This window comes from Solanum dulcamara, chromosome 12 (genome assembly GCF_947179165.1).
Source record: "Solanum dulcamara chromosome 12, daSolDulc1.2, whole genome shotgun sequence".
NCBI classification, from domain to species: Eukaryota; Viridiplantae; Streptophyta; class Magnoliopsida; order Solanales; family Solanaceae; genus Solanum; species Solanum dulcamara.
Window position 1 is genome coordinate 2,822,107 of NC_077248.1, and position 25,082 is coordinate 2,847,188.

At 31.3% G+C, this 25,082-nt stretch overlaps 1 protein-coding gene and 2 long non-coding RNA genes across 5 annotated transcripts; 2 read left to right on the top strand and 1 right to left on the bottom strand.

The window, feature by feature from the left end:
* The first annotated feature begins 6,645 nt into the window (after positions 1–6,645).
* LOC129877089 (F-box/kelch-repeat protein At1g15670-like) lies at positions 6,646–8,093 on the top strand. The gene has a single exon (XM_055952568.1). The coding sequence runs from the start codon at positions 6,700–6,702 to the stop codon at positions 7,732–7,734; it is 1,035 nt and encodes a 344-aa protein (XP_055808543.1). The 5' UTR covers positions 6,646–6,699; the 3' UTR covers positions 7,735–8,093.
* Positions 8,094–14,119: 6,026 nt separating this feature from the next.
* On the top strand, positions 14,120–23,370 carry LOC129877833 (uncharacterized). Of its 3 annotated transcripts, none has more exons than XR_008763626.1 (4): positions 14,120–14,204; positions 14,299–14,381; positions 14,998–15,695; positions 23,067–23,370. It is a non-coding gene; the product is annotated as an uncharacterized LOC129877833 (long non-coding RNA). The 3 variants fall into 3 exon arrangements; XR_008763625.1 differs by lacking the exon at positions 23,067–23,370 and adding an exon at positions 15,788–16,254; XR_008763624.1 differs by lacking the exon at positions 23,067–23,370 and having other exon boundaries at positions 14,998–16,254.
* LOC129877834 (uncharacterized) lies at positions 17,425–19,655 on the bottom strand. The gene is made up of 4 exons (XR_008763627.1): positions 19,567–19,655; positions 19,385–19,457; positions 18,846–18,922; positions 17,425–17,622 (listed from the first exon to the last, which is right to left on the bottom strand). It is a non-coding gene; the product is annotated as an uncharacterized LOC129877834 (long non-coding RNA).
* Positions 23,371–25,082: the final 1,712 nt, after the last annotated feature.

The following is a 25,082-nucleotide window of genomic DNA, read 5'->3' on the forward strand; positions in this document are numbered from 1 at the left end:
ACTTTCCAAGTCATATCCCAATTTTTACGACAAAGCAACTCAACTGGCCATTGTTCAGTCCAATCAGTGAATCACATTACAACCAAACGTGTCACTGTCTTATCCCTTCTTCTCCTCAATGTGGGGTCTATGGGTGGATCCGGTAAGTTCATCATAACCTTTGTTTAAACTCGATAACGATAACATATTTAATATAATTAATGTGAAATTTAGAAAAAATAAAGTATACAAAGAATTTATTCCTATATTAAAGATAGAGAAGTTGCTTTTACTCAAATTTTATATATGTCTTAAAATATTTAAATTAAATTATTAAAAGAAATTATAAACTTTAAAAATTGAATACGCGTTTATGTTCCCTTTCATAGTAAATCTTTTAAATTCCACAAGGGTTAACTAAATAATACACAAAAGTTTAAATCAGTACAAGGAGAAGAGGAGAAGAATGTAAGATATAATTTTTTAAAGAAAAAATATATCACTAAATTGCGGTGGTCTTATCTTTGTGGAAAAATCAAATAAAGACATTATTTTATTTATAAGTTAGCACATGGGGTTTCATCATTGGGCGACTTAATTAATTCTGCAAAATAAAGAGGCTTTAATGTAATAGAACTATTCGGTGAAATAAAATATGAAGCAATCAAACTTTATTTTAAAAGTTGAACCTAAATTTAAGGGTGTTTTACTGAAAGATGTTTCTTTTTAATAAAAATAAATTGTTTAAAAATATTAAAGTAATGACTCACTTGTGAGTTTTCCTAGTCTACATACTCATATTAGCGTACTACTACTACTATCACTTATATGATAAACAATACTTATGTTATGTTAGGACATAAATAATCAAGTGTCATGCGAAAGTTTGAAAAGTAAATTTTGAAGAATCATAAATAAAAAGACAAATGAAAAATATATCAAAAAAGACATAAATATTTAACGTGGTTCGATCAACCTACATTTATAAGAGGAGATTAGCAATTCACTATAAATATGAGAGTATAAAATATAGAGAGGAATAACCTCATACAACTCACTCGAAATACAAAGAAGTTCACACAAGTGTAAACGTAACAAGTATGTCTGATAACTAATCCTTCGATGTTTTCACAATACCTTGTTCTTTGCACAATACTTTTATTATAATATATTAATAATAATAATAATATAAGTATCATTTTTATATAATAAAAAAAAACTAAAAAGAAAAACTAGCACATATAACATAGACTAGTTCCTACCGGAAATTGACCTTAATGATTCTGTATACAAGTTGCAATACTTTTTCTCATTGCAAGTTGTCTAGTGTTTGTCCAAATTAACCTATAGTTTCAAACAAATAATTAATTATAATGTTTTTCTTCCTTAATTCTCAATGCAACTTGTCTAGTATCTTTCAAAACCTACAGTTTCAAACATTTTCTTTTTGTCTGTTTTACCCTCCTTAATTCAGATTTTCCAAATCTAGGACACGCACACAAAAAAAAAAGTGGTGTCTTTTGGCTAGACAATGGGCCCTGAAAGCTTAATTAAAAAAAAAGTAAAGGAATAAATATAATTTTATGGGTATGTAGTTGTAAGTTGGCAAATCAGTGGGTTCCTCATAACATCACATCCAAATAATTCAATAGGTAAGATACCATTTTATTAAACAAAACATAGACTAGTTGACTAAGTCTTTTGTTATAATTAAAAAAATCATACTAATGTTTCCAGAAGCTTTTGTTAAAATAAAATTGTTTATTTATTTTTGATAATATAATCAATATGTCTGAAGTAGTTCACACGCACTTTTAACTCCACAGAATATATGTCGATCTTCTTTTATTTAAGAGAGATATCAGATATTTATCTCCATTAAAATTAGAATAAATAAAAATAAATTATTTCATATTTTTTGTTTCTATTGAAATTTGAATCTGAAAATTTCATTATATTAATTTCAAACAGATGGCATAGTTAGAAATTGCTTTGAACTATGAGCCCACCTTCAAATTTATTTATTTAGACCAAATCCTACTATTGGAGGTCATTGCTATCCAACTGTACTCATAATATAGTACTTATTATAAAGGTAAAATATATGTATAAATTCACATATTATTTCAAAAGAATAGTGACTACAAAATCAGTTAACGTTGCTTCACATAAGTCAAGATTACCATTCATGTATATTATTATAGATAGACGTTGATCTCTTTATTTTATATATATATATATATATATATATATATATATATTAATTTTTTTAAAAAAAAAAAGATAATATAAGTTGTTTCTTAGTTTGTACTTAGTGTTACTTTTTTCCTTAAACTATTTTTTGATAAATCTATCAAAAATAATTTTTTTATTTCTAAGATATATATACACTCTATCTTTTCTACACTATATTGAATATGTCGGTGTTGCTAGTAAAAAATTCTGAATCCGACAATGAATCAATAGTAAAATGTTATTTTGTCTTAGGATACATAAAGATTGTGATTTAGAGGTAAGTACTCATTTCTTCTTAACTAAAGATTTTAGGCTCATGTCCTTACTATATAATTCATCTGTTTCATAAAGAATAACCTACTTTTTATTTTAGTTTGTTTCAAAAAGAATGATCCATTTTCTTTTTTGGCAATACTTTAATTTTAACTTTTCACGTGACATATTTAAGGTCATATGATTAAATGAAATTTTGATACATTTGACATAAGTTTAATTTATGATCATAATTGAAAAGTCTTTTTTATTTTCTTAAATTCTGTGTCAAGTCAAATTAGATCATTTTTTTAAAACGAATGAAGTAATTATTTTTATAAGAATCACTTTATTTCTCAAAGTGAATTTTTCTAGTATAAATTTATTAAATCGTAAAATAAATATTAAACACCCAAAGAAAAACAAAAGATGAGAGAAATTGCAGGAGTGAATAGATTTAACTAGTAGTATTGTCAAACTGTGGGCCAAATATCACAAATCGATAACATGAAAATATGGAAACCATTCATTGAATGATTTCAATTTGTGTGGATAAGTTGGTTGCTTTTGTGAATAGATAACATAGACAATTACACTAACATAAGATACTATACCCCTTTTAATGATATTAATTTGTCAAGTCACCTTCAAATAATCAAAGCTACACACTGTATTCATACACTCACAGTTATTAATATAGGTTGTGGTGTTAGTAATAAAATTCTACTATCTTTAATTAGAGATTTTGAATTCAAATTTTGAGTATGAAATTTTTTTTATTAAGAGTGTCACCTTTAATTGAATCTTACAATATGCAATTCTAATTTAATCGGAACTTCAATACGGAAATCAGATTTCATATGAGAATCCAAAAGGAAAAAAAAAACACATTCCAATCGCTCACCGTTTTTTGCTAATTTGTGGGGGGCTTGCAACTCACCCACACCCCACCCTACCCCCTTTTTTATTTTTAACAGTTTATGTTTGAAAATTATTAAATTGATTAATTTAAATTTATATTAGGTATAATTTATTTATAAATAAAATCTATACCTTTTACCACTTTTCAAATAGCAAACTAATCCATATTTGAAACGATGATACAATTTTTTAATTTAAACAAGTGAATGTCTAGAATATTATTATAGATTTGGAAATCTATGACAGTATCATAAATTTTAAAAATTCATCGAAAAGTAATAACCTTTTATTATGAAAATATCATGATAACCACATGAACTTCGAATTTAATTAAGTAAATTTCTAAGATACTGTTAATCATTTTGAAATTTATCACAATGTCATGAATTTCAAAAACAATTTTTTCTAATGATTTCTGAATCTGCTGCAATATTTTTCAATTACAAGTCCATAAAGCTTATTTTTTGAACAGTATCTATTTGCAACAATATTTTATAAAGTAATGAAAAATAAATTACAATCACAAATAAAATATGAAAAAAATATAATTTTATTAATAAAATAATATGAGTATAAATCCGTTTATCCTTGATTCTTCTCTCCTAAGATTTCTTCGTGATTCGAGGATTGTTAATAGCGTATTCTAGGATGATTTGGACTTGATATGCACAAAAGAATTTGTGTCTTAAGTATTTAATTATTAAGAAGAGTTCGTTCACATCTTGATATGATCTTTATGAATATTTCTAGAGTTTACGAAATATTCAAAATCTGATCTTTTTATGAATATTCAAGAGTTTATTTGATAGTTAAAATTACTTTTTTAAAAAAAATTATATTTGATGTCTTCATGATCTCTTTATGAATATTCAAAAATTTATGAATTATTTGAGATGTTTTTTAATGGAATATAATACCTTGATAATAAACTTTTTTCCCCTTTAGAGGCAAAGTGGGACGCCCATAGATTGGTGCTGACTAGGAAGGATGAATTTAAGTTATACAAAGTTTATCTGCCACGTGGATAATATTTTTATAAAGAAAAAAGACAAAAAATTGGAGGTAAAAGGTTTGATTCGATCTTTTGATATATATTATGCATTGTATTTTTCGGATAATTCAAATCCAACTAATTGAATTTTCAATTTAGGCGAGGAAGAGAAATTGGGAGGAAAAAATTTAAGATAAGAATCAAATTAATAAAATTTAAATAGTCAATTAATTAAACGTATTTTTTAATAAAAAAGGCTTAAATATATTATCGAATTTTAAGAAAAGACTCATTTTAAAAATATTTTCTATTTTACAAAATTATTTTATACATGTGGTCAATTATGATTCGGCCACATCATTAATTAAATTATTTTTTAAAATGGAAAAAATTTAAATATGCCATCAAACTTTGAAAAAACATTCATCTATACCATCCATTAAAAGTTTGGTTCATCTATGTCATTTTAGTTAACAAATAATGACATGAATAAGCCAAATTTTTCACGAATGACATAGATTAATCTTTTTTCAAATTTTGATGACATATTTAAGCTTTTTTTTTATTATTTATATATATATATATACATATAAATAGTGGGGCCTACTTCTTGATAAAACTAAAAAAACAGCTCTTATCCTTTTTATCTCCAAATGGCCATTCAATTTCTGCTTTATTGTTACTTTTGTTCTCTTTTTTTTATTTACTTTCTTCCTTTTATATGTATTGGCAAAATTGTCATTTCTCTAATATATTCTTCTACATACATATAGGTTATGTTAATATAGACTCAACCTCAACAGAATATCCACATGTCCTTTTCTTGCATGATACACAATAGCTACTGAATTAATTAAAAGAAATGATATATTTTATATATAATTAATTTTAATTATTTAATAGATAAATAAAATATGTGTAAGAAAATAATTAAAAATTTAAATCAGAAGCTTTTAATTAAAATATTATATTAGAGATTGAGATGTTCGATTAAAATAAAATTTAGTTTAAATATTTAAATGCAATAGCCTGATAAGTTAAAGGGAGCTAAACTATATATTAAACCAAAAAATTATTTTGTTTCATTTTGTACGATGGTTTTCTTTAGAGAGAGTTTTATTTTTGATCCTATAGTTGTTGATAAATTCTGATTTGATTTTAAAAGAATTTGATTGAGTATATTTATATTTTAGCTAATTAAAAATATTTTTTTAATCTTTTAAAATTTTGTATCCAATCTAATATCATCGTAGGAACCTTCTTGTTGTTTTCGTTGGACCTTTTTTCTCAATCAAAGTTTAAATGATCTTTTAATTGAAATTTTGAATGGATTTTTCTCATTTTGAGAGTTTAAATACAAAGAAACTTCACTCTTTTTTTAGAATCCCAAATTAATATGGATTAAGTCCACATTCATTTTCTTTAAATACAAAAGATATTCTTTTTACTTGGTATAAAAGATCTAAAAATATAAAAGAAACTATACCTTTTTTGAAAAATCACATCATAATTAAGGATCCGTATGTATTGACTTATTTTAAGTGCTTTAAAGCAACGTAATTTTTAAGTATTTGAGTAAAATTAAAAAAAAAATGCTTATAAGCACTAGCTAAAATGTTAAAAATAAGTTTTAAAAAACATAAGTTAGAATTTTTAAGTTATGACTTTTGACTGATAAATCAAAAGCCACAAACCAATCTAAACAAGCTCCAAATCATCTATGTCGAACCATCAACAAATTTGAAGTAGCACAATAATGACATTGAACATTAAAAATTATAAGTTAGTATTTTTAACTTATAACTTTTAGCTGATAAATCAAAAGGCACAAACCAATCCAAACAAGCTCTAAATTATCTATGTAGAACCATCAACAAATTTGAAGTAGCACAATAATGACTTTGAACAATTTGAATTATCAAAATATATTCATGAATGTCGAGATTTGATAAATATATAACGATTTTTTAACACATTATGCTTCGATAATCATATATAAATTGAATTCAATATGATTCAATTTTCCTCTTTCAAAATATAGATTCGATTATTCCATCTTTTTAAGGATTATCGAAGCATTGTGTGGCTAATATTTATAAGCAATTTAATGGATTTTTTTATCCTATGGACGCCCGCATTTTAACATTTATCAAGGATCTAATGGATGATTCCACGTGTAATAATCTTAGTGCATCAACCATAAAATATCATTTTCTCACACTCTTCATTTCTTACTATAAATAGCAACGTAAAATCCCCCAATTTCTGCATCACTGCATCTTCTTCAGTCGAAAAAAAAAAAACCTTCTAGATTAAAAAAAATGAACCAAGATGAGTTCACTGAGTTACTACCGGGTCTACCCGAGGAAATTGCCCTCGAGTGTTTGACCCGATTACACTATTCAACTCATGGAGTTGCTTCTCGTGTTTGCCGAAGATGGTGCCGAATTCTTCAAAGCAAAGCGTTCTATTACCATCGGAAACAAACGGGTTATACCCATAAATCCGCTTGTTTAGTACAAGCTTTACCAGCTCCAGTTGAATCTAAACCCACCGGACAACCCAGGTATGCGATCTCGGTTTTCGATTCAGTATCTGGAATTTGGGATCGGGTCGACCCGATTCCGAAATACCCAGATGGGTTACCAATGTTTTGTCAAATTGCATCCACGGAAGGGAAGCTTATTGTTATGGGTGGATGGAATCCATCAAGCTGGGATCCGATTAAAGACGTGTTTGTTTACGATTTCATTACTCGTAGATGGACTCAGCGTAAGGATATGCCGGAAGCTCGGTCGTTTTTCGCTATGGGAGCTGTCGGAGGACGGGTTTTTATCGCCGGCGGTCACGATGAGAGCAAAAACGCGCTGAGTTCGGCTTGGGTTTTCGATATTGCGTCTAACGAGTGGACTGAGTTGCCTCGGATGAGCGAGGAGCGAGACGAGTGTGAAGGTGTGATTATCGGCTCTGATTTCTGTGTGGTAAGCGGTTACGACACGGAAACCCAAGGCCAATTCAAGAATAGTGCTGAGTTATATGAACTCACTACGGGACAGTGGAGAGGAGTTGAGAATTTATGGGGGTCTAGCCAGTGTCCCAGGGCATGTGTAGGTGTGGGCAAAAATGGAAATTTAACATGTTGGGCAGAATCCGACCCGAATGTTAACGTCGGAGCATGTGGTGTGGATCTTGGTGATCGGACGTTGGTTACCGGGTCGGCCTATCAAGGTGCCCCGCATGGGTTCTTTTTCGTCGAACACGACAAAAAAGAAGGGCAAAACAGTAAATTGACGAAGATTGATGTTCCTGATGAGTTTTCAGGATTTGTGCAATCTGGATGCTGTGTGGAGATCTGAAATTTTGGATAATATTATTGTAAGTATTTATGTAAAATATATAAAAAATTCCAACTTTGAGTCTTTGGAATGAAAAAACTCGGTAGCGAGTGTCCTCCCAGATATGAGCTCCGCAATGCATGAATTCAGATTTAATCGAATTTTAATGTGGATAGAGAAAGCTTTTAAGCATAGTAGTTTTTTAAAGTAAATCTATGTTTGGAGTATACAGTATAGTATGGTATAAAATATAGAGGCAATATTAGTGACTAGTACAATTTTTTCTTTTTGTATGTTACTCTGTACTTTTTCCCCACTTTGAAAATGTCAATTTGAGTAATGGTGATTTTCTTATGGAAAATTAGAACTTTGGATTGTAATCTCCACAATTTGAGTAATTATTCTATCCATAGTTTATAATGTTCTATGCATCCGTTTCGTTTCAAGTGTTTTTTGTTTCATATTGTTACACTCACAAAAAGTGCAGTGAAATATCTGTTTTGGCAAGTACAAAAGCCACTTTGTGTACTTGTCGAGTGGCAAAACCGTTAATGACCTTAAAAGTTTACTGTAATTGCCTAAACTTTTAATTATTTTTTTGAACAAGTATTTTGATCCAAATAAAATAAGTGTAATTTACGTAAATTACATAATATTAATAGTTAATTATATTATTTTTTAAAAAAAATTCATTACTGAATTTTTGCATAAAAGAGGAATATATTCGAAAGAAATAATGTATCAGAGAAAATAAAGATATATCAAAAATGGAATAGAACATTTAAATATATAAATGAGAGTTGTATTTGAGAGAGGAATAATTTATTCGAAAGAAGAGTAGAGATGTATTATCGCGATGAAAATAATGTATATTTAAGAGAAATTTTGATTTTTTTTAAATGATAAAAATTATAATAAAATAAAATATATATTTAAATAATATTTTCGTAAAATAAACTACTTTTGTTGGGCCACAACATATAAATGCCAAAGCCCCGTAATTATAAAATTGGCTATGGAGGTCCCCCATATTATAAAGATAATAAAATAAACAATTTGGGAATTGGAATATGTAGGGAAGTAAAGTGGATAAGAACAATGAGCTGTAAAATATTTTCTTGTGAAAGACAATTGATATATATATCCAAAAATGTCCTCTCAAAGAATCAAGAGTTTTTTTTTTTTTAAAAACAAAATGGGAAGAAAAAAGTAAAAGAAAAAATGTCGGCCATGTTGTACATTCATTGTTGGGACTATTTTTTTAAATTTGAGAAATTCTATAAAAGTAATCATTCCTCTGTTCCCTCCAAATAAAGCATGCGTTTAGACTTTGGCTATTTAAATTTACTATCTCGACTAATTTGAATTTTAAAAAAATAAGCATTTTTTTAAATGAATTCTTTATTTTCAGCGATTTGTCGATATGAAGAAATTCTAATCACTTCATTATATATTTCGATGGTCAAATTATGCATATTAGGCATAATCATGTTATTTTTCTATGGGTTGATGCTCTCATGCTAAAGACTAGGCCTTTGTGGTTGCTAAGATAAATAAAGTAAGACTGAAATGATTTGAATATGTGAAGAAGAAATACAGAGGTGTTTCAGTGAGAAAGTGCGAGAAGTTAGATACAGTGGATATGAGGAGTGACAGAGGTAACCCTACAAAGTATTGAGGAGAGGTTGTAATATATGACGTAACTTTAGCTTATCGAGAAAATAACCTTGAATGGAGATTGCGGATTATGATAGACGGTTAATAGATAACTAAATTTTATCTCGCTTTTGCGATAAGATTAGGCTTTGTAGGAGTCTGACAGCTTTGTGTTAATCGTAGTATTAGTTGTATACTTGTAGTCTATTGTGCTACACCTGTTGTCTATGTTCACAATTGTTGGTTTCTTTTGCGGTTGCTATTGTTCTTCTTTGAATGTTTGTACTGTTTTTAGAGTAGCGGTAGTATTGCTTTTATGGTTTCTTGTCCTTCAACTTTTGTTAATATATTTTGTTTTTTATATATTAATTATTCTATTATTTTGTTGTAGTTTTTGTCTATTACTATGTGCTATTTTACTATTATTTGTGGTTCTGGCAGGTTTTCCTATTACTTTTTTTTTCGAGATTGCTTGGGATTTTCTCACGCCAATAGATTATCGAAAATATCCTCTCTACCTCTAATGTAAAAGTAAGGTTTGCATATATTCTATCTTTCTCAGACTACATCTACATATAAATTAAGAAATTCAATATCCATAAAAGTTTAAACGTAAACATAGTATTAATTTGAGGTCATTATAAAAATGAATTATTCTTTTGAGCCTAAACTTATTTAATTTTTAATCAAACAAATCTAGAAATAGAAATAATTATTTCTTTTTTTTTCTAATTTAAAAGTTTTATGTGATTTGAATTTGAAATAACGTCAGAAACATTATAATGGTATGCAGTTGTTTTCTACTTTTTTCACCCAAAGTATGCAGTTGTCTGTACTTTGCAAATACCCAAAGATAAAAGTTTAATGTTTGATAGTGCATCTTTAAATTTGGTGACTCGTTTATGACTAAGATGGGTTGGGTGGAATTTGAACGAATTAGATCGATTTGATTTAATAAACGAGTGAATTATTGATCATTTTAAAGTTACGTGATTTAAAATGCGAGTCATAACTTAATCTGTCTAATTTTTAATTATTTTATTTTTTTTTAAAGAAAATATTTTTAGGTAATTTATAAATTTCTTTTTTTAATTATGAATATGCATGTCATAATAAAATAAAATATTTTGATAAGATTTCTCATATCTCAATTTGAATTAATATTAATTCATATTTTAATGAGCTGAAATAAAATAAACTAATAAATAAATAGATCAATATAACCAATCCCAACTTGAATAGGTTGAATGAATTAGTAAGGACAGAGTTCCACTTATTGGTCAAACTAAAATTAATAATTTTGGCTGAACTCTGCACATGAGTAAGGAAATTTATTGTATATAGTTTAAACAAAATAAGCTAAACATATTTTTAACTTAGATGTAATATTTTTTACTTTGTGTCAAGATCGCATGATTTTTTTATCATGAACAATATTTTAATTTCTTATATGTAGTTTTTTTTTCCAGTTATTAATGCAAGACTATATTTTCACTAACCTGGAGATCCAATATGTGTACATGTATCGGGTTGGTTCAGATTTTTTATAAATAAAATCAAATTATTTTTGTTGGGTTATTAAATCTATAAACCAAACCAAATCAATAAAAGTCGGGTTTTTCGATATCAATTTTTCTCGGTTTTTCGGGTTTTTTTGGGTTTTTCGTTTTTTTTTGGAGTTCTCAGATTTTTCATAGTATCTAATAAAAAGCACAGAACAGTGCTTCTTAAAAAGAGTTCTAGTACAAAATATCAACATATAAGATGGAGACAGAACACTGTTTGAAGTTTTAACTTTATAATATAACTTTATAAGATAAACTTTTTTTGTATATTATTTAGATAGGCTTCTCAAGTCCAAATCTAAATGTAAGAAAGAAAACAAAAATTATGAAAAAATTTTAAAAAATATTTATAAATTACATTTTAATAAATATTTTTATGTATAACATAATTTAAAAGTAGTATATCTATAATCGGGTCGGTTTGACTTCGGTTTGACTTTTTTAGTTAAAACCAAACCAACCCTATAATGGTCGGGTTTTTTTTCCAAACACCAAACCAAGTCAAACCAAACCACTAGTCGGGTTTTTTTTCGATTTGGTTTGGTTTGTCGGTTTGGTGCGGTTTATCGATTTGATGCGGTTTATCGATTTGCCCTGTACAGCCCTAATGCCACCCACGTCACTTGAGTGTTTTTGGCCATTAAACTACGTATTTTTTCGTATGTATTTTCGAGATACGAATAAACATAGTTATTGTATAAATCAGGTTGGTAACGAGCAAAAGTAGTAAGCTGGGCTCCTCGTCATTGCTTCACCATTTTTATACTCGTCTTATCGAATTAGTGCATCGAACTGTCCTTTTTTTTTATCGAATTATTCACTTGAATTGATATCAATTATTAAGTTAATATAATTCAAAGATATTTTTAATATTATATAATATGATTCGATTTACTTTGGAGCTTTTATATTTGTGTGTTCCAAGTGGACCGTCGTTTAATTAGTGAATGTTTTCTAAAAGAATTTGTCAAATTGCAAAACGTTTAAATAATTTTGCTAAGAGAGGACCACAAAATTAAAGTTAGAAAAACTAATTTCAAAGGAATAATGGAGTAGGGACAATTAGTTGGAATTTTGATAAATAGGCAAATTAAAGTCATTTACCACCAAAAATCAAAGCCAATGTTTAAAACCTTAAAAATAAAGAATGTGACAAAAAGACAATTAATTATAAACATATAAGAATTTTTGCATTTGGAACTAAGGGTGGAAAGTAAAATCAAGAACTTAATTTTCCTTAATTACTTTCCATATAGAGGTTGAAATTATAGAATTAAACACAATAATTCAGTGTGGCGGATCTAGAGTAGACGAGATAGATTTGCAGGAATACAAATCATAATAAAATATATTACTATGTTAAAAAACAAAAACAAAAATAGGTAAAACGAAAGTACTGATTTTTAAATTCTGAATTTGCCGCGATCTTACCAAGTTTGTCCCACAAGGGAAGTCCAAGCACAATAAGCACAAACAAGTTTTTGAGAAATGTATACATACACAGCAAATGATAAGCTCATTAAGGTCAAATCCTTCCAATCACCCTTTTGCTTTGGACTCAAATTATCCTTCAAACCTTTTCCTAATTTCTCTACACCAAATATAAGTTGTGGAAATACACCCTTGTTGATTTGCTTCTTCGTTTTCACGCTTTTGAGATCATTTGGTTTGTGATTTTGACAAGAAATTACTAATGTTGAAAATGATCGAGCACTAACGTGCTTTGTGTGACATTCTTGAATAACAGAAGCAATTTTTCTGCAATTGAATGAATGACTGAATGAGATTGAAGCCATGAAATTAAGAAACTTTTGGGAAAACTTTGTATCTTTGGATATTTTAGATGAACATTCCAATGGGGTTTTGAGAGGATGAATTATTTAATTTGGATTTGATGACTTAGAGGGAGAGTGACTTAAAGTGGTTAGCCCCACAATTTTTGGAAAAAGGATAAAAGATAAAAGTGTCCAATTCAAAACAATAGGGTGGAATAAAATATTTCTCAATAAAGAAACAATTTTGTGCCTTACGTTTTTGGGGAAATAGAAATGTATTAGATAAGGTTTTAGGTATTGATAGAAAAGTCAAGGTTGGAAGTGTATAATTGCATAGCATTAAAAATTACGGGTTCAACAGAATTTAATAGCTTTTTTCTTAAATTTGTATTTATATTTAAGAATTTATGCAAACATACTTCTCCCGTCTCAAAATTGGTGTCACCTTAATAAATACTTTTGTCTCAAAATAAGTATCATCTTAAAAATTCAAGACAAAAATTAATATATTTTTCCAATATACACTTATACTCTATCTTTTAAAATAATGTTCAATTTCCAAATGACATTTATTAAGTAGAGATAGTTTAGCAAAGGAAAACTTACATAAATATAATATATCAAAAAAATATTTACCATTTATAACAATAACATTTTTATTTTTGCTGAACACTTATATATAATACAGTTTTAATACATATTACAAAAGACAATTTATAAAACACCTATAATACAAATTTTATTGATAGGTAATATGTTATACCCCGTACTTTTGTATCTTGAAAGACTTTTGTACCTTGAGAGGTTTTTGAGTTTCTTGAAAGATTTTTAAGCTTCTTAAGCTTCTTAAACTTCTTAAGTTTCTTGAAAGGTTCTTAAGCTTCTTAAAAGTTACCATGTGAGACTGATAAGTTATAACGCTATCAAATAACTCTAAGGAAAGGAGAATGTGATACCCAATAATAAGAAAGATTGGAGATAGCGTTATAAGAATCCGGAAGGAATTGGAGGCCAAGTAGTAAGTCGTAGGACTCGACTTACTTGTGTAAGCTATTACTTTGGATGTGTTACATACTTAAGCTACTTGAGTACATACCAAACTTACGTAGCAAGGATTACATGAGTTCGTAAAGTAAGACGAGATTACGAACCCACGAGGAGGAAAAGAGAGTGCCACGTGGCAGCATGAGAAAGTGCCACGTGGCAGCAGTTGGAAGTGCCATGTGGCAGTAGCTGGAGCAAGGGGTGGACCCAGCTGCCATGTGGCAGCCCCGGATTGGAGGAGGGAATGTAGTGGCCCAATGAGGGCTTGACACGTGTCACCACTTTGGGGTTGACACGTGTCCCCCCCCTAAGGTAGCCTATATATATTTTTTATAAGTCATTTTTATCTACAACCAAAGTCATTCTTATCTACAAACTTCTAGAGAAAAAAAAATGAGAAGAGAAACCTTGAGCTAGAGAAGAGAGAGCCACGGGTTGGAGAAAAAAAAGGGTAAGTCCTCCGATTTCGTTCCATGAATTAATTATTTAGGGTATATCATGATAATATGAAGGTGTTATTAATGTAAATTTATGATTTGGGGCAGCACCAAAAGGACAACAAGCAGCCACAAAGTTTTAGTCGTGCTAAAGGAACTTCTAAGGTGTGTTTTGGCGAGTTTCGGGCATGGTAAGATTTTCCATTTCAAATTGGAGTTTATAATGATGTTATGAGGTATATTACATGTCTTAAATAAGGTTGAAAGTGGAAAAATTGCATAAGGATGCTTGACGTTAGAAACAAACTAAATTGAAGTCGTTATAGTTAAATCGAAGTCGGGTAGTGTATTGTGATTGTGGTGCTGCAGTTGCAGCTGGTTTGATTGCGTGGTGCAGGACTGGAAGGTGTTTTAAAAAGGGTGTGGGTGCTTCTGGTTGCAGCCACACAACCCTCCGTTTCATATTGTTAAAGGTTTTACGAAATAAAGATTAAAAACTCTATTTTGGTATCGTAGTTTTAAGCGAGTTGTTTGGAGTTTGTATTGTGTAAATTTGAAGTGATTTACTTGTAAATATGCTGCTGGTTGTTGTTGCTGGTATGGTTGTTGATATTTTAACCAAATTGAAATCTCGGAGATGTTGAAGTTCTAGGAGAGATGCTGCCTAATTTTTGGTAACTTCGGAGCTAGTAATAAACTAGTTAAGGGAAATGGATAAGGAAATGATTCCTATGGATACGTGGTTGTAGAGTTAAAAATTAAAAAGTGAAAGGTTATTAATCTTAGTATTACTCTCATGTTAAATAGGTTCAAAAGACGACGAGGCGAACGTGGTTAAGAATAATCCATAAGAGGTATGTGAAGCTACCTTCTTTCTCTTGGCATGTTTTTGACATAGGTATGTGAAGCTACCTTCTTTCTCTTGGCATGTTTTTGGCATAGGTATGTAAAGCTACCCCTTCCTTCTCTTGGCATGTTTTGAGATAAGTATTACATGATGTAAGTTTTGGGGGTTATCCCATCCATAAAGCTCCGATCATGATTTATGACTCTTATCTACTTCCTAATGTTAGAACTTCCATAATAATGGAGCGATGGCTCTCAAGCCTTCTATATGATGGAGAGTAGTAAAAAAAATGTAAAGCTATCTTTCTTTCTTTGGCATGGTCTTTATGAAATTAATATATGATTTTTATATGCTTCCAAGTAAGTTTCTATTCTTAGAGCCACTTGGATGGCCAATGTTTTAGATTTCCAGAGGTTCTATTTTGATGCAATCCATAGTAACATTTAAAAGGTACTTGATATGGCGCTTGTCTTGATTTTTGAATGATAGCTCATTTGGATCATTCTGTCGAGTCTCAAATATGATTTAAATTGCATTTATTTTCTCACTACTCTACTCGTGGATGCCTCAATACTTTCTTCACCGAGCCCGGTCCAGAAGATACATGATCGTGCGTACTTCTCTGCCTTGTTCGCCGTGCCCCAATGTGAGGGGGAAGGTACGACCTGTACTTGGATTGTGGAGTTATGTTGTGCCATGTACACATATGCTGATGTCTGATGATATGATATGATATGATCTGTTATGCAGATATTCCCTACTCTGGAGTTATGTTGTGTTGTGGCGCCGGTGACGAAATGGCGACCACTTTTCTTCACCGCGTTCCGTAATGTGGCCGGATATGACATAAGTTTTTCCGCATGCATTATCTTGTGATAAGCATCTTGCACATTCTATTCTGATGCTCGTTTTGCTGATCCACTTGCTTAAGATATCCACTCTGCTATTTGACGGTGCTCCTTTATCCGGAGCCCTATTTTGATATTAACTTTTTTGTTGCATATTTGTACACGTTTATCAAGGGTACGACGGGGCCCTGTCCCGTCATATGATTAGGCTATCGTTCTATAGAGGTCTGTAGTCTTGTGGTATGGATTCTGTATATGTTCTGTGGGTCCTATATATGTTCTGGACTTTTATGTTCCGTGATGGCCTTAACGGCCTTCGTGTACTACATCTGCTTTCATGTGCTCCTTAGCGACCTCTTTTGATTTCTACATTTGTTTCTTCTGCTAACATGCTAAGTGGGCTTAAGGGTATGTATGGGTGCCCAACTCGGGCTCTAGTCACGGCCTACAGAGTGGGTCGTGACATAATATATTTATCACATAATTTAATATAATTATAATACACTTTGTCGATTTTTAGTCAGCAAGCATAATGTATTTTAAAACACTTATAATACATTTATATTACATGCATAATTCACTTTTAATACATAGTGCAAATTTATCATAATATTTTTATGTATTGCTATAAATGATAATAAACAAAAAATATCGCTAAAATTAGTAATTATTTATTAAAAAGTACTCTTCTAACTAATTTTTACTTTAGCAAACTACACATTGTATTTATTTCTTTTTTAGACATGATTTTTCTTAGATAACACTTGTTTTGGGATGGAGGGAGTATGTAAATAGTTTATCATGAATTCAATAATTAAAAAAAATTGTGATTCAGAACCCATAAACATAAAATTTTTGACTCTTTATATATGTATCGTGGGTTTGAAAAATATATATATGCTTTTAGCATGTAAAAGTTGATTTGTAGGATTAATTTCTTTGTGAAGGACATATATATACAACTAAAAGGTGATAAAAATATCTAACGCTACCGTAATTATGATATATGTAATTGTTTTATGAGAAGGAAATTTGCATTTATTATTCTTTACATGCGCACAGAATAAACCTCAATTTAGTATAGCCCGTAAATTACACTAGAGGGATAAATCACACTAGGATTTATGTCAATTAATTAGTTTGATATAGTTTTATTAGGAAGAGATATTAACGTGATGTCCCCCTTTATGTGACTTATTGAATACCACCACCCCCCCTCATGTTGGGGGAATATTTGACAAAAGAAATTAATAGAATTGGAGCCTTTTCATAATTTCCTTAAAAAATCTTTTGTCAATTCTAAAGTTATATATGTGTCACGATTCAATTTTTTAGGTCATGATGGCACCTACTATAACCCTCTAGTAGGTAAGCCAATCCGTTAACCCGGAACCTCAAGTAATGTGTTTGAGGGCAGAAACTATATAAGAGCATCGAATTATAAAAGTAAACAGAATGAATAAGCGGAAGTAAACCAAAACATGTTTTAAACAACTAAAGATCCCTCCCAGAACCTGGAAGTCACAAGTACAGAGCTGCTACAAAATAAAATACGAGTACAAGTCCCGAAAGTGGACTGAAAATATATAAAACAACTGGCTAGTCTCAGAAGGCAAAAGACAGGTCATCCATGTTGAAGGAGACAGGAATGATCTAAAAACGTCAAGTACTCACCCTAGTCTCCGAAGTTGACTGCAACAGGCTCGATTTATCCACGGCGATAGCTGGTGCTCGGTCCTGCATCACGAAAGTAGATGCAGAGTGTAGTATGAGTACAAAGACAACAGGTACCCAGTAGGCATCATAGGCCGACTGAGCAGAAAAGGTAAAAACAATATGAAAAAGAAGAATAGCCTAAATAGGAGTCAACATAAGCATCAAAAGGGAAAAGAGTACTACCTATGAAAACTACAGCTAACTATACCCAACTGGGCCCCCATAAGCCCAACCGGGACACTCGTGCGCAAGTTAAATAAAAACTCAGACGAACCCCCATAAGCCCGCCGAGTACACAAAATAGCTACAACTACCAAGGCTAGAAACCAAGAATCTGCGATGTTAGGAGCCGAAGTACTATATCATTTCCAAACCCAGAATCTCTAAGAGTCAATCGATCTAGTGGTGACTTAGGGGTCGAGGCTGGGACTGGGACCCAGAGGCTCACCCGAATATTCAAAGTGGCCAAGGCCGGGACTGGGTACCCGGATGCTTGCCATAATACATAAGTGCGGTCGAGGCCGGGACTGGGTACCCAGATGCTCGCCGTAACACATCGATATGATCGAGGCCAGGACTGGATACCCAGATGCTCGTCATACTAGCAAGTCGGCGGAGGCCGGGGCTGGGTACCCGGATGCTCCCCGATAATTCAGAATGGAGGTCGGGACTGGGTACCCGGATACTCACAGATAGTTTATCCTATGGTGCCGAATATTCTCCTTTCCAACTAAATAATAATAGTACTGAGAATCTCCTTTCCAATGAGTCAACCAATATGCCGCCAAAACTAAAACCGGAGCCAAAGTCAACGATCACGAAATCTAGTCCTGCCAACGCCTCACAAAAGTCACGATTATATCAAGTTATGGATGATGGTATTTTTAAGAGCAAGAGTAACGCCTAGCTAAGGCCAAACTACTAGGCACTAGCCCGCTACACCATTCTACAAGGATCTAAGTCTACCGGAGCGATGCCGGGACGTCTAAAGCAAGTTTACATCCTATACTAAGGCCAACATACCCCACCGCATCAACAACATGCTCAGTCAACTCTACTTATAATACTAACAAATAACGACAAGATATACATGCTTCTAAATATCCTAAAATCCGATAATAAGCCTAAAGCATGATTTCTAACACCTAAGATATACAATCAAACTATCCAACCCAAATTCCAACTATTTCAACATGCTTTCACACATTACGGCTCAATCTAAAGAAAGGTAAACCGTAGCCTACCTGTAGGCCAAACACGCAGGCTCTAAATCACTGTGCTGGAGCTTTTCCCTTTCAAACGGCCTTGGAACGCTGCCAAGCTGTCAAAAATAGAACCACAACGTCGATACGGTCCTTTAGACACTAATTTCATAATTTTTGGAGACGGACCAATTTTGGGGTCGAAAACGGGAATTGTGGGACCCACATACGAAATTCCGGATTTGACCCCCAAAATAGGTTCTAAACGTCACCCCAAGCTCACAAATCAGATTTATAACATAATTCGGGATGGGAAATTACGTAAGACGATCAAAAATCAATTCCCACATTTTCAAACTAAGAAAACGATATAAGGCAGCCTCTTTACACGTCGATTTCTCAAAAACGAAAATCTGTTAATCAAAACAAATTACACCATGACGTTCCTTGCGAAATATTCCACAATCTAGCCTCAAGAATCACTCAAAACGGAGTTATATTGACCAAGATACACTCTTCCAAAATTCCACAAAATTTCATTCCGAAAATGACTAAATCAGTAACTTAAAACACATTTTTACCTCGAACGAAGCTTCTCCTCACGTTTCTGAGATTACCAAAAGATTCCTCACGAAATTCTCTTGAATTTAGACCCTTGAATCACCAAAATCGGGTTTATATAGGTCAAGAAACAATTACTCAAAGTTCTTCAAAAACTAAATCCGAAAATGGAGACAGCTGCAATTAAAATCGCGATTTTTACCTGAATCGAATGCTCCAAATCAGTTTTCAATCTCTCCAATGCGTTCTCCACGAAAAACCTCACAATTTTGCCTTTTGAATCACCCAATTTGGAGCCCTAATGCTCAAGTTATGGGGTTTTAAAGTTGGAGAAAAATCCCAAAAAATGGGGATGCTGTGCTGCTGTGATTTTCAGATTTTGGAGAATCCAAAATCTCCGATGGGGTGGTCGGAATTCGTTCGGAATCCGATAAAAATAAACCAAATATGCTACCCCACTAAATTCGACATTCCGGACTCAATGGCTCATTCAGAATTTCCATACAAGATTATTTTAATAAAAAATGGGTCCCACACCCAAGAGCCATTTTAAGTCATATTCCACAACGGGCCTCGATATTAGTCCGAAAGCCTCAAAAAGCGAACGAAGGGTCGTTCTAGACCAAAATCAACATTCTGGAACTAACCGCGCTGTCAGAATTTTTATTCGAGCTCATTTTCCAAGAATGTTGACCAAAGTCAACTATATGCTAAGTTTCAAAGTCAAAAGCGCCAAATAGCCCCAAACTCGTATCGATTGACTCGATAGTCATTCCAACAGTGCTACTAGCCTAATTTGGTCATTCCGGAGCTGATGGAACCATCAGAATTTGAATTCGAGATTTCGTTGGCCCAAAACTCAAAAAGTCGCAACTAAACCAACTTAGGCCTTCAAAATACCAAAACGGACTCGGGACCTCTAAAAATTCAACCAACACTTATTCTAGACCAAAAACCATCTCCCGAATTCAACGGAGTCATCAGAATTCCATTTCGAGCATCGGAACTCCAAAAGTTGACCAAAGTCAAACCTTGGCTTAAAGTTCCTCAAATTCTCAACTCAAGGCCTCAAATCTTCGTTACAGCTCCAAAACTGATTCCGTAAAGTCTCCTAAGCCTATATCGACATTTCGGAGCTGCTAGAATCGACGAAATTCCATTACGAGACCCGTAGCTCCAATTGACCTCAAATACCACTTTTTAATACTTAAAGCTTATGAAACTCAAAATTTCCAAGGAGTTAACTCTTCATAGGATTTTCTAAAAATCAACACCCGATAACAATTAGAAATGACTCGGGGCATCTAAAGGGAGGGGTAAAATGGTCATTTTACAAAAATTTCAAAAAAATGACCTTGAGGGTCATTACAATATGATTGGGGATTTTCACTTATATATATATATTATCTTTTTTTAAATGAAAATAATGATTTTCAATTTATGATCGTCACGAATTGATTATAATCAAATTATTTAGGATCGCTTATCAATGTCTGTTATTAATATTGAACGTTTGTTTTAACAATAAGTTTTCATGAATTCTTGAGTCTGTGTAAAATGTTTGTACATAGATGGAGTATTTTGCCTAAAAAAATGCTTCTTCTTTACGTGTTACATTAATTGAGAAATTCAAAATGTGTATCAAACAAAACTAATATTTCGTGAATAGTGACGTGTGTCTGAAAATAATAGTAAATAACATTTACCAGGTGATCACAAATAGACATCATAAACTTTGAGTTAAAATTAAGTTCATCACACATATTTCAAAATTTCGTATTTTGTATCTGACCCTAAAAACTATGAGTATCATTATTAGGTCGTCACAAATGGATCCATAAAATTTAAGCCTAAACACAGTCGGTCGCATATATTTTGGAAAACTCATGAATTAATACACACAAAAAATCAAGATAATTTTGAATTTCTATTTTGTGATCCATAAACACCCAAAAAATGATGTTGGCACTTGAGAAACTCTAAGTATAAGCTACTAGATCGTCATGAATGGACCCACAAAATTTGAGCCTAAACAAAGTTGGTTAGACATATTCTGAAAAACTAATGAACTAAACTAATACTCATGAAAAGTCGAGATAAAAATTCTGAATTCATATTTGTGGTCCATTAACCCTCCCAAACAAGAAATGTTCTCCCTTGGAAACAATAAGTATCATTTACTAGATCATCACGAATGGACCCACAAAATTTTAGCTCAAATAGAGTCATTCACACATAACATACTCCAAAAAAATAATGGACTAATACACACAAAAAATTAAAATAATCCTGAATTCCTGTTTCATAATCCATAAATTCCAGAAGAAAAACGGATGTCTACCTCTAAGAAACTCTGAGTATCTTTTACTAGTACTCATGAATGGACCCACAAAAGTTGAATTCAAACAAAGTCGATCACTCATATTTCAAAAAATTTATGGACTAATTAATACATATACATGAAAAGTTGATATAATCTTGAATTTTTGTTCTGAGACCCATAAATTCCAAAAAAGTGATGTCTATTCCTAGAAAACTATGAGTATCATTTACTAGGTTGTCATAGCTGAACCTACAAAATTTGGGTTCGAGCAATGTCCGTCAGATATATTTCAAAAAATATATGGACTAATACTCAAAATATTGAGATAATTCTAAATTCTTTTCTTGTGACCCATATACTCCAAAAGCAATGTCTGCCCCAAGTAAACTATGAAAATCAATTACTAGGTCGTCACAAATGGACCCACAAAATTTGAGCTCAAACAGAGTCGATCACATATTACGGAAAATTCATGGACTAATACACATTAAAAGTTGAGTTAATCCTAAACTCTTGTCTCATGAGCGATAAACTTGAAAAAAAGCAACATTCATACTTGAAAAAATATGAGTATCATTTACTAGATCGTAACGAATTGACCCCGAAAATTTAAGCTCAAATAGAGCCGATCAAACATATTTCAGAAAATTGAAGAACATTAACACACAAAAAGTTGATATAATCTTAAATTCATGTTTCGTGATTAATGAACTGACATTTCTGGTGGGAAAAAAATAACATCTGACTATGGGTTACTACTTTCTTGCATCACAATTGAATATCTAGTTTTTGTGGATAAAAAAAATCATCTGTATTATAAAGATCTAACTAATAACTTAAATCGTGATGGTTATCGATCCTCTTCCGCAAGGAAAAGCCACAAGTGTACTATTTATATTATAATAAAATACTTCAGATTTGTGATATGTTTCTGAGTCATGTAAAAGTATTCGAAACGATAAGAGAGGGATTTAAATTCAAAACATCATTAATCAGAGTATATATTTGGCAACTTGCTTAAAAAAAAGGTGAAACGATGACTTTCATAGTAAAGATAATTATATTTAAGTTTGTTGTCTCATTAAACTAAAAATAAAAACAAGAACATGCCTTTTCATTTGAGACTGCTTGACAAGTTAATTTAATTATACATGATAATAATTTGTGTTTTTGAATGTTTAGTATGTTTGTCTAATTACATATTTTTTATTCTTATATATATATCCTTCTTTTGACTATTATTATATTATTACTGCATTATATATTGTCGTGGTTGGCTGTGTTGTTAGTTGTTACTTTCTAAATAAAAATAAAATATATTTGAAACTGCATGATAACCCGCAGTCGCTATAACGTCTCTCATAGCCTCTATCCTTCAGGTGAGCACTTTGTGTGCATTGGATATACCCCCGGTCATTGTGTAATAGCCTACAAACCACACAAAGGATGTAAACCGCACTAGACAAGCCCTCATGTGCGACAAGCTTGATTTAGAAGGTATTGAGGGAGGATTGATCCCGGATCATCCATGTGGATTACTGCATTTCCTTCTCGTCGAGGTCAGACCAAACCAAAGATTGCATTTAGACAGCCACTACACCCTCCAAACCAACTGAGGCATCCCAAAGGACAATAAAATGTATTTTACTGATTGTGTTTATGTAAAAAATATCGTTTTGTATCATCACCAAAAATAAAAATAAAAATAAATATATATATATATATTCTTAAGACTAATTGACATGACAAGGAAACAACGTCATTCTCCATTTCCCTAGAAACCTCTAATGAGAACCCTTAGTTAGGACCTTCGTTAATACTTTACCAAGTTTCAAATCTTTGATGGATCATCATTACTTGACTTAGGAAGACAAACATCGTTTGGATGGCTTATTGTGTGGAATTCCCTTTAAGCCAATCAATTAATGAAAGGACGGGGCATTAAGTATTTTCTTTCTTCTGATTATAAATGTAAACAATGTCATTAAGCTTCGATATTCTAAAAGAATGACACACTAATTGACGAAATGCATAAATTTTAAAAGAAAAATGATAGCAAAAAGAAAAAAGAAAAAAGGATAACATGAAAAAATATTTAGCCATAGACTTTATTAATTAAACTAACTAATGAAATTGCAAGTATGGATTAAATTTCTTCTTGAAAATGACAAGTCTAATTTGAACGGCTCAACATAGATTTTTCCAAAAAAAAAAAACAGTCAAATTAATGTTTCTTCCCTTTCAATTTATGTGTTCTACTTTTATTTTTTAGTCCGTTTTAACTTTTAAACATAATATTTTTTTTCTTTTTTGACAACTTCTTATTTCAGCTTTTTAAATGACATGTATAAGACTATAAAATTAAAGAACATTTTAGTACATTTATTTGATATATTTTTAAAAAGTCTTCTTTTCCTTTTTAAATTTCGTTAGAAGTAAAGACATGACAAACTAGTAAAGGAGAAGTCATACTTTGGACTGCTTTTTTCAAAATAAAATTCAAGCGGAGGAAATAATATACTCGTCCGAATTCTCATGCTCAAAGATATGATTTTATATATAGTCTATCTTTATTGGTGAGATTACACTAAATATTATTATTATTATTGTTAACATTTTTCGACGAAAATCAATAAAGTACGTATTACAAAAATATGTAAATTAAACGTATAAGATATTCTTTGTTTAATTTTTATATCTATTCAAATTATAAATTGGATAGGAGATCATTTTCTCATATTTCTCTTAATCAGATGTGTTGATCTTTTCTTGATCATTATTCCAAGAATTTATGATTTCATAATATTGGTCAATGGCCGGCCAAAAAGTGCACTGATTTTCAACACTAATTAAAGCTATATATGAATACACAATCAATCGTATGGCTGCCCACCTGCTTAAGATAACCATTAGATAGTAGAAAATACTATATTAGATTTAGTCAATTCGGATATGGATGGGGATTCTCCAATAAATTCTACAGATTTGGATTTTCTTTCTTCCTGAAAAAATTAATTAATTAATGGCAGACCCCAGCCAGCTTGTTTACGATTTCTAGAACCAGTCCTCTAATTCCTCCACCGCCTCCCCCACAAATATGGTGGATCATCAGCACCCACTCATGATCCCTAAATCAAAATCAAAAGCAAAGGTTCCATCTTCTAGAATGTCAAAAGCGGTATTAGGGTGTGAATCGAATATGTCTGTCCTCTAATCGAATTAGCGCATCTTTCTTTCTTTTTGTTGAATAGTGGAGCTCCACTCCAGTGAAGCAAGACTGAATCCGGAGAGTTTGATAAGTCATTGATATATATCCTAATAATAATAATCAATAAGTTTTCCATGCAGCAAGTATAATGTGATATGCCACATGTTACGACCATTTTTACTTGTTA

Excerpts from the sequence above, each read along its gene's own strand:
- LOC129877089 (XM_055952568.1), top strand. The coding sequence starts at position 6,700 with ATGAACCAAGATGAGTTCACTGAGTTACTACCGGGTCTACCCGAGGAA.